At 48.3% G+C, this 14,428-nt stretch overlaps 1 protein-coding gene across 2 annotated transcripts in view; it reads right to left on the reverse strand.

Moving 5' to 3' along the window:
• Nucleotides 1-7,113: 7,113 nt before the first annotated feature.
• LOC122387710 (guanyl-specific ribonuclease pgl-1-like) overlaps nt 7,114-14,428 on the reverse strand; it is an 88,303-nt gene continuing 80,988 nt past the window's right edge. For both annotated transcript variants that reach the window (XM_043378120.1, XM_043378121.1), the window contains exon 2: nt 7,114-8,090. In XM_043378120.1, the coding sequence (XP_043234055.1) occupies nt 7,641-8,090 (450 nt within the window). In that variant the 3' untranslated portion in view covers nt 7,114-7,640. The remainder of the gene's footprint in view (nt 8,091-14,428) is intronic.

Below are 14,428 nucleotides of genomic sequence, written 5' to 3' on the forward strand. Positions count from 1 at the left end.
ATGTTAGAGCGCAGTTAGATCGAGTAGGACTTTCATCGGGCTGTGGCACATCGATGTCCTCTGATTTTGTGTGTACCAAGGCATTCTATAAGACACTGGGATTATTTACCTTCATTTAGTGGAATAAAAAACGTGGGTTTTCATGTCTGTCAATTAAAAATCCATCATGACGGGGCATGGAAGACGATGATGTAGGCTGAGGATAACGTTTAATGACATTTAAAGACATGATGTGGAGATGAATTGTGAATTAAAATGAAATCGGACTTACTCCACAAGAGTTCGTTGGGTCGGAGCTTTCGAATTGTATTACAATTCTTCGTCAGCGAGAGTCGTATCGGATGTTAAGATCGAATCGAAGGTACAGTGCGGATCGAGCAAAATATGGGTCGGACAGGAGGGTCTCTGAGGCAACTACACCTTTTTAGCCGCGATTTAAAACAGTTGAACTCCATTTTAAAAAAGCTGATCTGTGATTTAAAACTGTTGAACTTGGGTTTAAAACACATGACTTCCGTTTTAAAAGAATTGAATACGATTTTAAAACAACTGACGACGATTTTAAAACAGTTGAATTTGTTTTTAAAAGAACTGAACTGCATTTTAAAGTGTACTAAATATAGCATTATCTCATTCATTATTAATGCATTTTATTGTCATGCAACCTTATCTAATACCTTGCCTTTTCTGTTGAAAGTTTAACTAATTTTTGTTTGCCGATGTGTTCTGACTATTGCTTTTTGCAATGTTTTTAAAGATAAAAAATCCGTTGTGATACTGGATTGTCAGGAGTTGCTGCGCCGAGCTCTCAGACAGTGCCATCAGCCCATGGACAGCATCGCCGTGGGGGGAGACAACGCCCCGGCCCACAACGGCATCGAAACGATGGCTTCTGAGGCCGAATTCGAGGGGCTTGAAATAATCCGAATGGCCCCCTACAGCGCGCCCCTGAACCCGATAGAAGAGTGTTGGTCGGCGTTCAAGGCGGCCATGAAACGGTCCATGGCCGTCACCTTCTGCGACATGCTGAACACGGGCGAGGCCGGTCCTGGAGGAGCACATCGACAGAGCCATAACAGCGATAACGCCGGTGTGCTGCCTCAACTGCTACAACCATGTCCAGAGGCACTACGCTGGCTGCATGGCTCTCTTGGACCTATCCATGGGTGTATAAGCTATGCTGTGTACCGGCTGCATGTAGCATGCCCGACGATATGCAAAAATAGATGCGTCACAAAAGCATGACGATTTTCTATGCAAAGTTACATGTGTACATTGTTTCGAATAATTTCGATGCTAGCTAACGACTGTTAACCCGCGCCCTGCTGGGGGGGGGTGTTTGAACACCCCCCCCCTGTGGTTTTTCGCGGATATCTCAAAAACGGCGGCGCGGAGCGCCGCCGTTCTTGGTACACCTTATCATACATCAATTCTACACATGTTGTGAAAATTTCAGACCAAGGTCATTCAAGGTCAGGTCACCAGGTCACTTGAAGTGACCTCACCTCATAAAAAGTTTCAATGTCTGCCATAGCTACACCGAGTGACCGATCGCTTTGAAACTTTCAGCGATTACTAAGAGCAATAGCATGTACAAAATGTATATCTCAGAATTTTGATATCGATGACCTAAGGTCAGGTCAATTTTGCGACCTCCCCATTATAAGTCAATGGGAGAAAATTGAAATGCGCCTCTTTTGGACGAAAAGCATTATAAACACTCCCAAACACTGAATTACAAGTGGTTTAGACACACTGAACATGAAAATGGTGTCCGTGACCCCTGGTTATGCCCCTGAGGTCATCTTAGGTCACGAATGGTATCTAACAGTTTTTCGCAAATAACTTTTGATAGAGGCATGCTAGAGCGATGAAAACGCCTTAGATGTGTTCAGCTCGACGATACGGATCGACTGATATGCAACATGACCCTTTCCGGTCAGGTCATGACCTTGACCTGAGGTCAAATTTTCAAGTTGACCTTTCAAGGTCAAGTTATAGTTCATTCGATGCGTCTTGACGAGAGGAACACGATGCCGGTAAAAGTAAGCTCGTACAAGGTTTGGGTCAAAAGTTATTGCAGAAAAACTGTTTCCGAAAAAATCGGCTATTTTTGCAGTTTTTACCCCCTGCAGGCAAAACCGTTGACGCTAGGTCAAATCTGAGAGAATTACTCAGAAAGAACGCTAATAGGGCTATCGAATGCGCTTTTCCGCAGCGCTGTAGCTCTATTGGTTCCCGAGTTATGCGTTGGCTTCTTGGAAATTGTCGACATTCGACCTGGAAATCGGCGAAATTTTGCCTTCAATGACCTCTGGTGACCTGACCTTTGACCTGACCAAAAAATTGACCGAAGTGATTTCGTCATTATTTTTTATGCTCTTTCGAACGCCGCCTTCCGCGTATCGCTACGTGGCCCAGGAGCCGAGTTAGAAGGGGGGGTGTTTGAACACCCCCCCCCCCCAGCAGGGCGTGGAAATCCAGGACCCCCAGCAGGGCGCGGGTTAAGCATTGAAACCACTGACAATGTTATCTGAATAGCCTTGCAATAAATGCAGTGGGATTTTCTATCTTTAAAAACATTGCAAAAAGCAATAATCAGAACACATCGGCAAACAAAAATGCAAAAATTAGTTACACTTTCAACAGAAAAGGCAAGGTTTTAGATAAGATGCATTAAAAATGAATGAGATAATGCTATATTTAGTACACTTTAAAATGCAGCTCAGTTCTTTTAAAAATAAATTCAACTGTTTTAAAATCGTCGTCAGTTGTTTTAAAATCGTATTCAATTCTTTTAAAACGGAAGTCATGTGTTTTAAAACCAAGTTCAACAGTTTTAAATCACAGATCAGCTTTTTTAAAATGGAGTTCAACTGTTTTAAATCGCGGCTAAAAAGGTGTAGTTGGTCTTGAAATAAACATACAAACACTGGGAAAACACGTGAATAATAACAGGATGCACACTTACTAGAAAAAGCCTGTAAAATGGGTATAAAACACACTAGTAAAATATCTAATACAAAAATATAGGCAGGTAGGTAAAAATACAGTTAATGACATGTAAAAAATTGCATAGATTAGGTGCAAACAGTACCTAAAGCAGAGATAAAGCTTTACAAAAACACGAATAGTAAACTAGACTAAGATATAAAATATCAAAATGATAAATTCTATAAATGAACTTCCGTCCGGCGATTCTACCTTTTCGTGACGTCAGCTCGTGACGTCATTTGGAGTCAAGTCTCGAAGCCCCGTTCAATCCCCATATAAATGAGCGATTTTCGAAGCACTGTAGAATGAAGTCTGCACAAGATATATCAAACCTAAGTATCTTATCTGAAAGAGCAGACAATTTTCTGCAAGTTATCTATTACGTGTTTTTCGCTAAATCTTTTGCTTTTTTCACAAAAGCGTAAAATGTCCCCCCATGTCTCCGCAGCCTCCCTGCCGCCGGCCGCCGCGCGGTCGCGGTAGTGTAGTGGTTAGCGTGCCCGCGCAGTATTCCAAAGGTCCCAAGTTCGAATCTATGCGGTGCGGAACTTTAATTGCAATTCCAAGCTGAATATACGCACATCCATAATAAATTATTATTCGTATAGCTAAACTGTCACCAAGCTATCCATATAAATTGACTTCACCCAAAATATCGGCAAGATTCTATTAAAATATAAATTCAAATATGGCGGCTTGGACTGCCGCGTGCGTTAGGCTCCGCCCATAGCTCCGCCCACATGCGTGACGTCATTCGTGTTAGTGGACACGCAGAGAGATAGGGGACGACATGGGCCTGCGTTGGCTCTGGAGCGGACCGAGCCAGCCCAGCTCTCTCGGTGCTCGCGGACTGGTTCCAAGTTCTCGGTCCGTTTCTCCGATGTAGACGACCGGGTCACCTTCTACCCGGCAGGAGCACTCGATGCAGTAGATGACATTGCTCTCCTGCTGCTTGGGTAGACGGTGCTTGGCTTGGCTACAGAGGAGGGTCCCGATGGTCTGCGACGGCTTCGACACGAGCTGAATGCCGATCTTGTTGGCTTCTCGCTTCAGTTGGTAGAAGCAGGGACCAGCGAACGGAACCGAGAGCCGGACGGGTGCAGGCAGCGGGCTGGGGTTCGGTGGCGACGGCAGAGCCCTGGCCTTCAGCTGGAGGTCCTTTTCTGTTCTTCTTAGGATCGGGTTGATGAACGAGAGAGGGTAGCCGTGTCGGTGGAATTTCTTGCCGGGTAGAAGGTGACCCGGTCGTCTACATCGGAGAAACGGACCGAGAACTTGGAACCAGAGTCCGCGAGCACCGAGAGAGCTGGGCTGGCTCGGTCCGCTCCAGAGCCAACGCTTCAGCGTTCAGCACGCACCGGGACTGCACGCCGGCCTTCGACGACGCCAAAATCCTGAACCGTGCCTGCCACCACCAGATGAGACTCCTTCTCGAATCGGCCTACATTCGTACCGTGGGACGGCGGGAAGCCGTCCTAGTGTCACCCAATGACGCGAATGTGAACCGCAACTCTGGTGCCCTGCTGCAAGACAGGTGGCTTCCCATTATTCGCCGTTTCTGCCGTTAAAAAGTTCATTTATAGAATTTATCATTTTGATATTTTATATCTTAGTCTAGTTTACTATTCGTGTTTTTGTAAAGCTTTATCTCTGCTTTAGGTACTGTTTGCACCTAATCTATGCAATTTTTTACATGTCATGAACTGTATTTTTACCTACCTGCCTATATTTTTGTATTAGATATTTTACTAGTGTGTTTTATACCCATTTTACAGGCTTTTTCTAGTAAGTGTGCATCCTGTTATTATTCACGTGTTTTCCCAGTGTTTGTATGTTTATTTCAAGACCAACTACATAGTTGCCTCAGAGACCCTCCTGTCCGACCCATATTTTGTTCGATCCGCACTGTACCTTCGATTCGATCTTAACATCCGATACGACTCTCGCTGACGAAGAATTGTAATACAATTCGAAAGCTCCGACCCAACGAACGTTTAATGATTTAGGGAGTGACGTTTTATGACGTTTTATTACGTCATACTGCAGCGTGAGTAGCTACATAGCCCACTTCCAGCTGAAGAAAAGTTGTTACATGAGTTTGCATTATACATTGGTAAAGTGTCTTCACTTGTTATTTATTACACTATGGTATCACCATGCCGATTTTGAAGAAAATCGTAGGGGCCGCCCCATTGACCGTAAATTTTCATTTTGGGTAAACTTTACCCTGGATGGGGTAATGGGTAAATTTTACCCCACCATTTTGTTTGGGTTTTCATGGGCTTTCATATGATACCCATATTGGGGGGATGCGTGCGATACACTTGCCATAAATGCGTGGGTAAAACGTTCAAAGGGCGTTTTTACCCCATATATTTCAATGCCCATAGAGGTTTCTTCAGCCAGATTGATCAACTCGGCCTGTAGTATCACCATGCCGGTTTTGAAGAAAATCGTAGGGGCCGCCCCATTGACCGAAAATTTTCATCTTGGGTAAACTTTACCCTGGATGGGGTAATGGGGAAATTTTACCCCGCCATTTTGTTTGGGTTTTCATGGGCTTTCATATGATACCCATATTGGGGGGATGCGTGCAATACACTTGCCAGAAATGCGAGGGTAAATCTTTCCAGGGGCGTTTTTACCCCATAGATTTCAATGCTCATAGGGGTTTCTTCAGCCAGATTGATCACCTCGGCCTGTAGTATCACCATGCCGATTTTGAAGAAAATCGTAGGGGCCGCCCCATTGACCGAAAATTTTCATCTTGGGTAAACTTTACCCTGGATGGGGTAATGGGTAAATTTAACCCCACCATTTTGTTTGGGTTTTCATGGGCTTTCATATGATACCCATATTGGGGGGATGCGTGCAATACACTTGCCAGAAATGCGTGGGTAAAACTTTCCAGGGGCGTTTTTACCCCATAGATTTCAATGCCCATAGGGGTTTCTTCAGCCAGATTGATCATCTCGGCCTGTAGTATCACCATGCCGATTTTGAAGAAAATCGTAGGGGCCGCCCCATTGACCGAAAATTTTCATCCTGGTTAAATCATGCTTTTGGTTGGATTGATCCGGTATTTAACCATATCATTAGGTCCGGGGTGAAGAGATCTTTCAAATGGTGGTCTTATTTTTCAGTTTCGCTCAGCCGTTTAGGCGTAAAACGGTTTCTAGATTATTCCCTAGATTTTTAGATTTTCCCTAGATTTGGCAGCCCCAATCTGGGCTGGGCCGAATGTGGGCTGAATGTGGGCTAACTTCCGTTACATCAAAACAATGGCGTTCTTTATATTTCGCCGGCGTGATCAGCAGCTTTTCCACCAATCCGAAGCGTCGAAAAATGGGGTTCTTTTGCAGGATTTGCACAAAATGCGGTAAATTACAGCATGGGGTAGTCTGGGTTGGTGAGACTGGATTATTTGCTTGGGGTTATATCGGTGCGGTAACTTACCGCTACCCCAAACGAGTTTACCGCACTTGGTGAGATGCACAAGTTCCTGCGCATGCGCACATTGCCTCAACCCTGTACCGGCGCAAGTTAGTTATAGGTACTGCTCACGGACTCGATCAGCCAATCAGCGTCCCCGATTGCATTAATATATGTCGCTAGCACCACGTAAATCCTGCTTGCGAACACGTTTTGAGAATGAAACAGCTGCGCCATTTCTGCCTTCCATTGATTTTTTCCATCTTCGTATCCACTATACGCTTTTCAACTAACTTAAGACTAAGTTTTAAACTATGGTTAGTATGTTATTCCTCGTATATATAATTTAAAAATAAGAGCTTTATGAATCTGGCTTTACTCGTCAGAATAAAATACTCTATTTTTTCCATATTAAAAAAAAATATCACCTTCCATGTAACCCATCCAGGTAAAATGGGCGCTTTCCGCGTCGTTGGTGTACCCATTGTTCTATATACCCTGATAGTACTCGGCCCTCGGCAGTCCTCTGAGTTAGACCCGCGCTCCGTCGGCCGCAGCATGTAGAGAAAACCGATATGCCCGGCAAGAGTTAGCTGAAACCTACGGGGCGCAGGCTGAATAGTGAATTCAGGGGTGTAACAACACCGACTCGGAACCAAAATCGATCTGCGAGAGCTGCATCCCAGACGAAGATGCCGTGATAAAATTGCTTTATTTCTACCATTGCAGCTCTCTTTGACATTAGCTTGTTGATGCGACCTTCATGGGCCGCTGGTGTCACTACGGCCGGCTAGCAGACGAACAGGAAGCAGACCTGCCTCTCGCAGCGCCCGTAGCCGCACGGCGCAGTGGTAGGGCGAGTACAGGCCGCCCGCAGCCGCACGACGCACTGGTAGGGCGAGTACAGGCCGCCCGCAGCCGCACGGCGCACTGGTAGGGCGAGTACAGGCCGCCCGCAGCCGCACGGCGCACTGGTAGGGCGAGTACAGGCCGCCCGCAGCCGCACGGCTCAGTGGTAGGGCGAGTACAGGCCGCCCGCAGCCGCACGGCTCAGTGGTAGGGCGAGTACAGGCCGCCCGCAGCCGCACGGCTCAGTGGTAGGGCGAGTACAGGCCGCCCGCAGCCGCACGGCTCAGTGGTAGGGCGAGTACAGGCCGCCCGCAGCCGCACGGCTCAGTGGTAGGGCGAGTACAGGCCGCCCGCAGCCGCACGGCTCAGTGGTAGGGTTCGCCCGAGTACGGTGAGTACAGTCTGCCGCCGTAAGCGCCGTACAAGCCGCGCTGCAAGTAGCCGCCGTAGCCGCCGTAGCCGCCGTAGCCGCCGTAGCCGCCGTAGCCGCCGTAGCCGCCGGCGGCGCTCCTAATACTGCTGCCGCTGACGTAGAAGCAGGCGGGCTGAGGTAGTGCGGCGCGCGCGTAGTCGGCCGACGGGGCGTAGGCCACGGCGTAACGCGGGTGGCCGGCGCCGAGCAGCGCGGGCCGGGCCGCCTCCGAGGTGGCCGAGCAGCAGCACACGCTACCAGGACGGTAGCCCGAGGAGCCGCAGGCAGCCCTGCCCATTGACGACGGCAAGGCCACGTACCCTGGCGGCACGCGCAGCAGAGGCGCCGGCGCCCAGGCCAGCGCCGAGCCTAGCACACAGATCACAGCGACGAGCACGCACAGCTGCCGGCGGAGGGGAGGGGCAGGAGGAAGTCAGTGGCTTGCACAGCTGAACGGTCCAGTAAACACTCCGTGCAGGTGCCAGACGAGGCGGCTGTCAGCTGGCGGGCTTTTCGTCCACCGGCCTGCTCGACCCTCGGCGTAAATCTCCGAGCTTTGGCTTCGGTACTGCTGAGCTCAGAACCTAATGTTGCACTGATCTGGTGACTACCCGTGTCGCCTGGTGCCCAACCTTTTACCAGAGATTTCTGGATTTAACGGTCATCTCAAGACCATCTAAAGCAAGGCCGTATAAGAGATCTAAAAGAGGCATGCAGTCATTCTCCCGAAAAGCAACGAGAAGCGGATTCTGAGTTACGTCACCGCTGACCCAGCCAAAGGGTACTCTCGTCCTTAGCAGCGCAAAAATGACTAATTTCATTCAAAGATTTTCGATATTACTCCCCGTTTATTGTTTTACTTCTGTATGCCTGAACCATTCAAATACACTAGCGGAGAGGTGTGGTGTTAACTTGTGCACCTAAACAATATTTTTGGTGTAATATTTTGACCACGGTCAAAATAAAAAAATAAAAAAAACATTTTGGGATGGTTTCGTTCAAAAATCGGCTGAGACAACTTATAGATCAAGGATGCGCGACGTGCCTTTGAGGGGTCTGGGCTCGATCGGATTGGTAGGGAGCGCGTGGCGTGTGCTCAAAAAGTGCAAATTCGCGTCATAGACTTAACATGTATAAATCGGCTTGCAAAATCGGGCGAAAATGGCTAAATTTGCCCGACACGGGTCCGATCCCCGTTCAATAGCTCGGTAACCGTGGGCCCGATCGGTACGGGGAAAACAGCATCGTGTAGAGAATCCAACGGGCTATTGAATGGTGTGCGGTGCAGCGGATGGCACGCGCCACGTGCACCCGTGAGGATACTTTTAATGGAAAAATTGTGGTTTTTGACGGATTTTGGAATTATTTTATTTTTAGGTGACCGTTAAATGGAGCGAGTTGAAACAACGCCTATTTGCAAGAGAAATGTACCGCCTCTCATATAAAAATTGTGAAAAGCTGATTAATCCAAATCAAGGTGGTGCAAATCACAGGAGAAAATGGTGTTTGTCAATGATATGCCACTTAATTAATTACACGGGTTTTGCTGCATAACCTGATACCTTTGGCAATTGAATATGGTACCATTGGATAGAGCATTCAATTCTGTCCCATATTCACTCTTCATTTTTGCATGATGAGCAACAGTTTTCTTAAAAATGTAAATGTATAAAACCATTACATTGCCATTTTAGCGAAATTCATCGATGGCCCTCAAAAGACTTCATGCCAGTTTTCGAATCATTCTTAAAGGGAGATTATCATCATCATCATCATCATCACATTTATTTGCATCACACACACAATGTGAGGTGACAAGGTGAGGTGACAGTTCTAACAAGTAGCAGTACATATACATACATTGGGCCAGGTAGGTACATACATTAATGCCTGCAGAGCAATGCTAGGCCACGCAGGAACATTCACAAGAGCCAATCATTGGACATTCTAAAACCATCGATAGTATCCTTTAGTTCAAGCTGTGTGCCTGTGTGCTTTCATTTGTGACTGTTATGAGCCTAAGAATTTTACGCGAATGAGAGCAAGTGCTGTTAAGCAGGAATTTGATTGTGTCCACAATTCCATCATTCATACAAGAGCCACGAATAAGCTCACCATCAATATTGCCACATGCTATGTTCATTGTAACTTCAAAATTATTATTTCCGAGGCTATGTGTAAAGCTCAAGAATGATCCGTCTAACTCTGAAGGCGTAGTAGCTAGGACAGCAAGGCTGCGAATCATTATCTGCTTAAGCCTATGATCCGAGCGAAACAGATGAGCAAAGCCGCGAAGCGTAAGCGATCGGAGAAGCTCTTGAACCTTAGGAATGCCAAGCGCTGACATTAGGGCAGAATGATGAGCATACACAGGGAGCCCAATGGCTGCCTTTATACTAGAAGATTGAAATAATTCCAGGTTACTTATGTCAGCAGCTCTCAGTGGAGCAACGATGCTCCCAGATGTCAAAGAAGGGGCTATAATCGTACGCCATAGAAAAGCTTTGTCTAAAGCAGACATAGCCTTGCTAAACATTCCTGCAGGTGTGAGCCCGTAAAAAGCTCCACGGGCACGTTTTACTCGAGACCGCGCATGCGCTGAGCCACGTAAATCAGTGCTGATGGTCACACCTAGATGCTGTGTTTCAGAGCGGATAGATAACTGCTGACCGGCCAATTGCCATGTAGGCAGCTCAGCTAAATGTTCAGCACCGAAGACAAGGCAATGACTTTTAGTTTTAGACTTATCAGGGTGAGTGAATTCGAGTCTCCAAGTGCCCGCGAACTCCCCCACAATGCTTAAAAGATGACCAAGACTCATGGAGTTCGTAGAGACAAGCATTATGTCATCAGCGTAACAAATCGAGGGGACATGATATCCCATTAGTTCAGCCCCAAGTCCACTATGATCAAGAGCCTGTATTAATGGACGAAAAAATATGTTAGCCAGTACTGGGGAAAGGATGGCCCCTTGCCTCGTTCCACGTTCTAGTGGGAAACTATCGGAACGAATGCCCATAAAGTCAATTTTGGCAGTAAGCTTGCGATACCACGAGAGAAGCAGACACCACGAGCGATTCTCAAGCAGATCAAGAAGACGAAAGAAAAGACCGTCATGCCAAATGCGGTCAAAACACTTTCTGGCGTCTAAATTAGCGACGAATACAGGGGATCCCCTTCTTAAATGCCACTGGACAGTCTCAGTAAACAAAAGAGAGGCTTCGGCTGTTCCACGCTGTGGAACAAATCCAAACTGTAGATCGTGTGGAACGAACGATGTTTCAATTTCCTCTAAAAGCATTACCTCTAACAATTTAGAGAAAGTTGAAATAAGTGAAATTGGTCTATAATTGTCCATATCACTTGGGTCAAGTCCAGTTCTTTTAAGCAGAGGCTTGATGATGCTGGTTGCAAATGATGAAGGGACATCCAATCTAGCAAAGCAAGCTGTAAGGAGGTGAGCTAACACGGCAAGCAGTTCAGGCGTGGAGCCATACAGCAGGTGCTCTGTGGTGATTCCGTCTGCTCCTGGAGCAGAATTACGCCTAAGGCGCAATATAAATCGGGAAACATCCGATGCGGTAACAATACGAGGTTCGTCACCACTGCACCCAGCCTCTAAACGAGCAGATACAGCATCGCGGATCCAGTGCTGGTTTGGTGACAATTCAGCTACGTTGTCCTGATGAATACGAGAAAAATGGGATCTGAAGCTGTCTGCGTCTACGGAGCATTCAGTAACCGTCACACCTCTCCGAGCACTACTAACATGTCGCCAAAAGGAGCCTAAACTTTCCCCACGGCGAAGCTTGTGTAACAGCCGTGCCTCATGATCAATTTTCGATCGAGACGCATGCTTCCGCTCGCGCCGGTAGGCCCGTCTTGCTTCGCGATAGCAGTTATGCACATGCGTGTATAGCCGCTTACCAGATTCATGCCAGAGGTAAAGCCAAAACCGGGCTCTATCACGCGCTGAGGAAACGCGGGGGTTCCACCATTTTTTAGCAGAACGTCTCGGCTTTGCACACCCAGAGTCACGAGCTGCAGCATGAATGCAAGAGCTGATAAATGTATCTAATCTATCCAGTTCTATAGAGCTGCCTAATTGTGGCGAAGCTACCAAGTAAGTCGCAAGTAACGTTTTATAATGGTCAATAGCTTCTTTAGAATTCCAAATAGGGACATAAGAGAGGACAGAGGGATCAAATCTGCGAACTGGAAGGCAAGATACAACAGCAAGTCGCAAATATAGACTTAATGTGGCAATGACTGGAAGGTGAGGGCTTAAGTTATCAACTGATGGGCTAAGAATCATACAATTCGTTAGAGATGGTAGCAAACACTGTGGCACAACAATGTGATCAATATGTGAAGAGCCGCCTGCCCTATCATAAGTGACAGACTGTTTCTGAGGAAACTGGAATTCGGACACAACCAAATGGTGATCATCAAGTAGCTCCTGCATAAGAGCGCTGAGTGGTGAGAAACCACGCAAATTGTGCCAACCATTAGGCCTGTGAACACTGGCCAATCTTGGTAAGGCGCAATTAAAATCCCCTACAAGAAGCACAGGGGACGCAGAGCGAAATGCGGTTATAATTGCATCTAGTTTGCCTAGCAATTCAGTGTAACGTAATTTGCTATCACTGGTCGAGTCCCAAAATGGCATATAACACCCAATTACCGTTAAACAAGGATCTGAATTATCATATACAGTGACACCACATAGCCTTACATCTTCACAGAGTACTTGGCGGTAGCGCAGCCCAGGGCGACCGCGACAAATAAATGCTACCCCTCCGTGTCGTCTACCAGCATAGGGACCAGGCGGGTGTTCCATGGCTGATTCTTGTACACAAAAGTAATTGCCTTGGCGATGTTCAAGAAGCAGCCTAGGCAACATACATTGTTCTGAACTGGCTAGCCAAGTTTCGCATAAAAACAATAAATCGCATTGGTTGATAAGTGTGCAGACGTACGGAACAGCCGACAAAAAACCTTCACAATTATATGTGCCTATGGTGAAGGGGATGTTCTCAGTTCCAAACCTGGATTGGCCGCTCGTTGCGCTGGGCCCCTCGCCGACTGCCACTGTTGGAGTACTGAGGCACTCTGCCACCTCTCTGGCGAAACCCGCTGCCTCCGTTGGGGCGGGACTGGTGCAGCTGGCGTCGAGGTGCAGTTGGAGCGCTCGATGATGGAAATGGCTGATGCTGTGCTGTTTCCTCGATCAAAGGACTGACTTTAAGGCCCAAGGGCCAGTGAGCCGCCTCCAGGACTTGAGATGAGTCACTTGAATCAACGTCGATGCGGTATGACTTAGTCCCCGCAACAGCTTCGCTATAGGTAGTCACTTGCGTTAGGTTGCGTAAGGACGTCACCCGCTGCGTGATCATGCTGTGCACCTGACTGTCGGTAGCCTCTCTTCGAATTCCCTCGATGAGGAACGGTACAGTTGTGGGGTGCACAGGGTTAAGCGGTTCAGCAACCAACTCAGATCGCTGCCCCGTGCCCGTGACTGGTGTCGGCCGGCTTATAGGAGGATCCCGTGATGCGCTCTCTTCATGTAACTGGTTGTGCAGCTGCTCACGGAAAGGTGCAGATCGTGAGCTAACTGAGTTCACGGGCTCGTCTTCATGATAGCCGTGGGTTTGTCGGCTCCATAGAGTGGGCCTGGGGTGCACATAGCGACCCTGGTCCGTGCTCTCCTGTGGATGTCGTGTTTCCTGACGCCGACGAGAGCTGACTTCTGTCGAGGAAGCAGGAGCTGCTCGGTTATACTTCAGCGGCTTCTCAGTCCACGAACGCACGCGCAGCCCAGTAGGCCAGTTTGCTGAATTCAGAACTTGAGAGCTCGCTGCATGGTCAACCTCAATACGATAAGCTTTGGTTCCTGCGGCAACTCCACTGTGTCGAGCAACCTGATAAAAGTTGTAGAGTCTCGGGATGATCGAAGTGACTAGCCCGTGTACTTGGGTGTCCGTCACATCTGGTCTGAACCCCTCAATCAGAAATGAGGCAGTTGTAGGAGGGCTGCTCCTGGGATCCTGAGCAACCAGATCAGACCGTGGTCCTATTCCGGTGACCGCTGTGTGCGACTGTGGAGGCATGACTTCTTCTGTGTCTTGTGGACGATGTCCACTCGACCGGTTAGACCGCCTGGTACGCGCAGAGCGTGAGCCACGGCCACTACTCGATTCTACGTCCGTGTCGCTGTCCGAGCAGCCGGCACGCCTCTGGAGAGAGCTGGCAATGGCCTCGCCAAGTGCGCGCAGGTCGAGGGCATGTGCTACATTCTGCGCCAGAATTTCCGTGTCCGGAGTCACAGGTGTCGGCATGACTGGCGCTGGCTGAGCCGCTGCAGCGCTGGTCCGACGGCCCGGCGAGCCTGTCTGAGCTCCTGCCGACTCGCCGATCGGCTGTTCCAAAGCACTGGGTTGCTCAGGCCTCGCCGATGACTGCACTGGCAAGAGCTCCGAGACTTGCGCTTCGAGGTGGGCTATCCGAGAATCGCGATCAGCCACCGTCATCTGAAGACCAGCCACAACATCTTGCAGTTGTTGCAGACCGCGTATGTGCAAGGCCTGGGCAGCGCAACGGTCGCTGAGGTCAGATACAGTCCTCTCGAGTCTGAGCTGAGCAGCAAGCACTGACTCAAAGTTTGCCGTGACTGCAGCAATGTCCATTGTGGTGGGTGTGGTTGGAGGGAGCGGAATTCGCTCTGCAGCTTTCAGAGTTGCC

The sequence above is a fragment of the Amphibalanus amphitrite genome, unplaced genomic scaffold, assembly GCF_019059575.1.
Source record: "Amphibalanus amphitrite isolate SeventyFive unplaced genomic scaffold, NRLGWU_Aamphi_draft 000295F_arrow, whole genome shotgun sequence".
Classification (NCBI taxonomy): domain Eukaryota; kingdom Metazoa; phylum Arthropoda; class Thecostraca; order Balanomorpha; family Balanidae; genus Amphibalanus; species Amphibalanus amphitrite.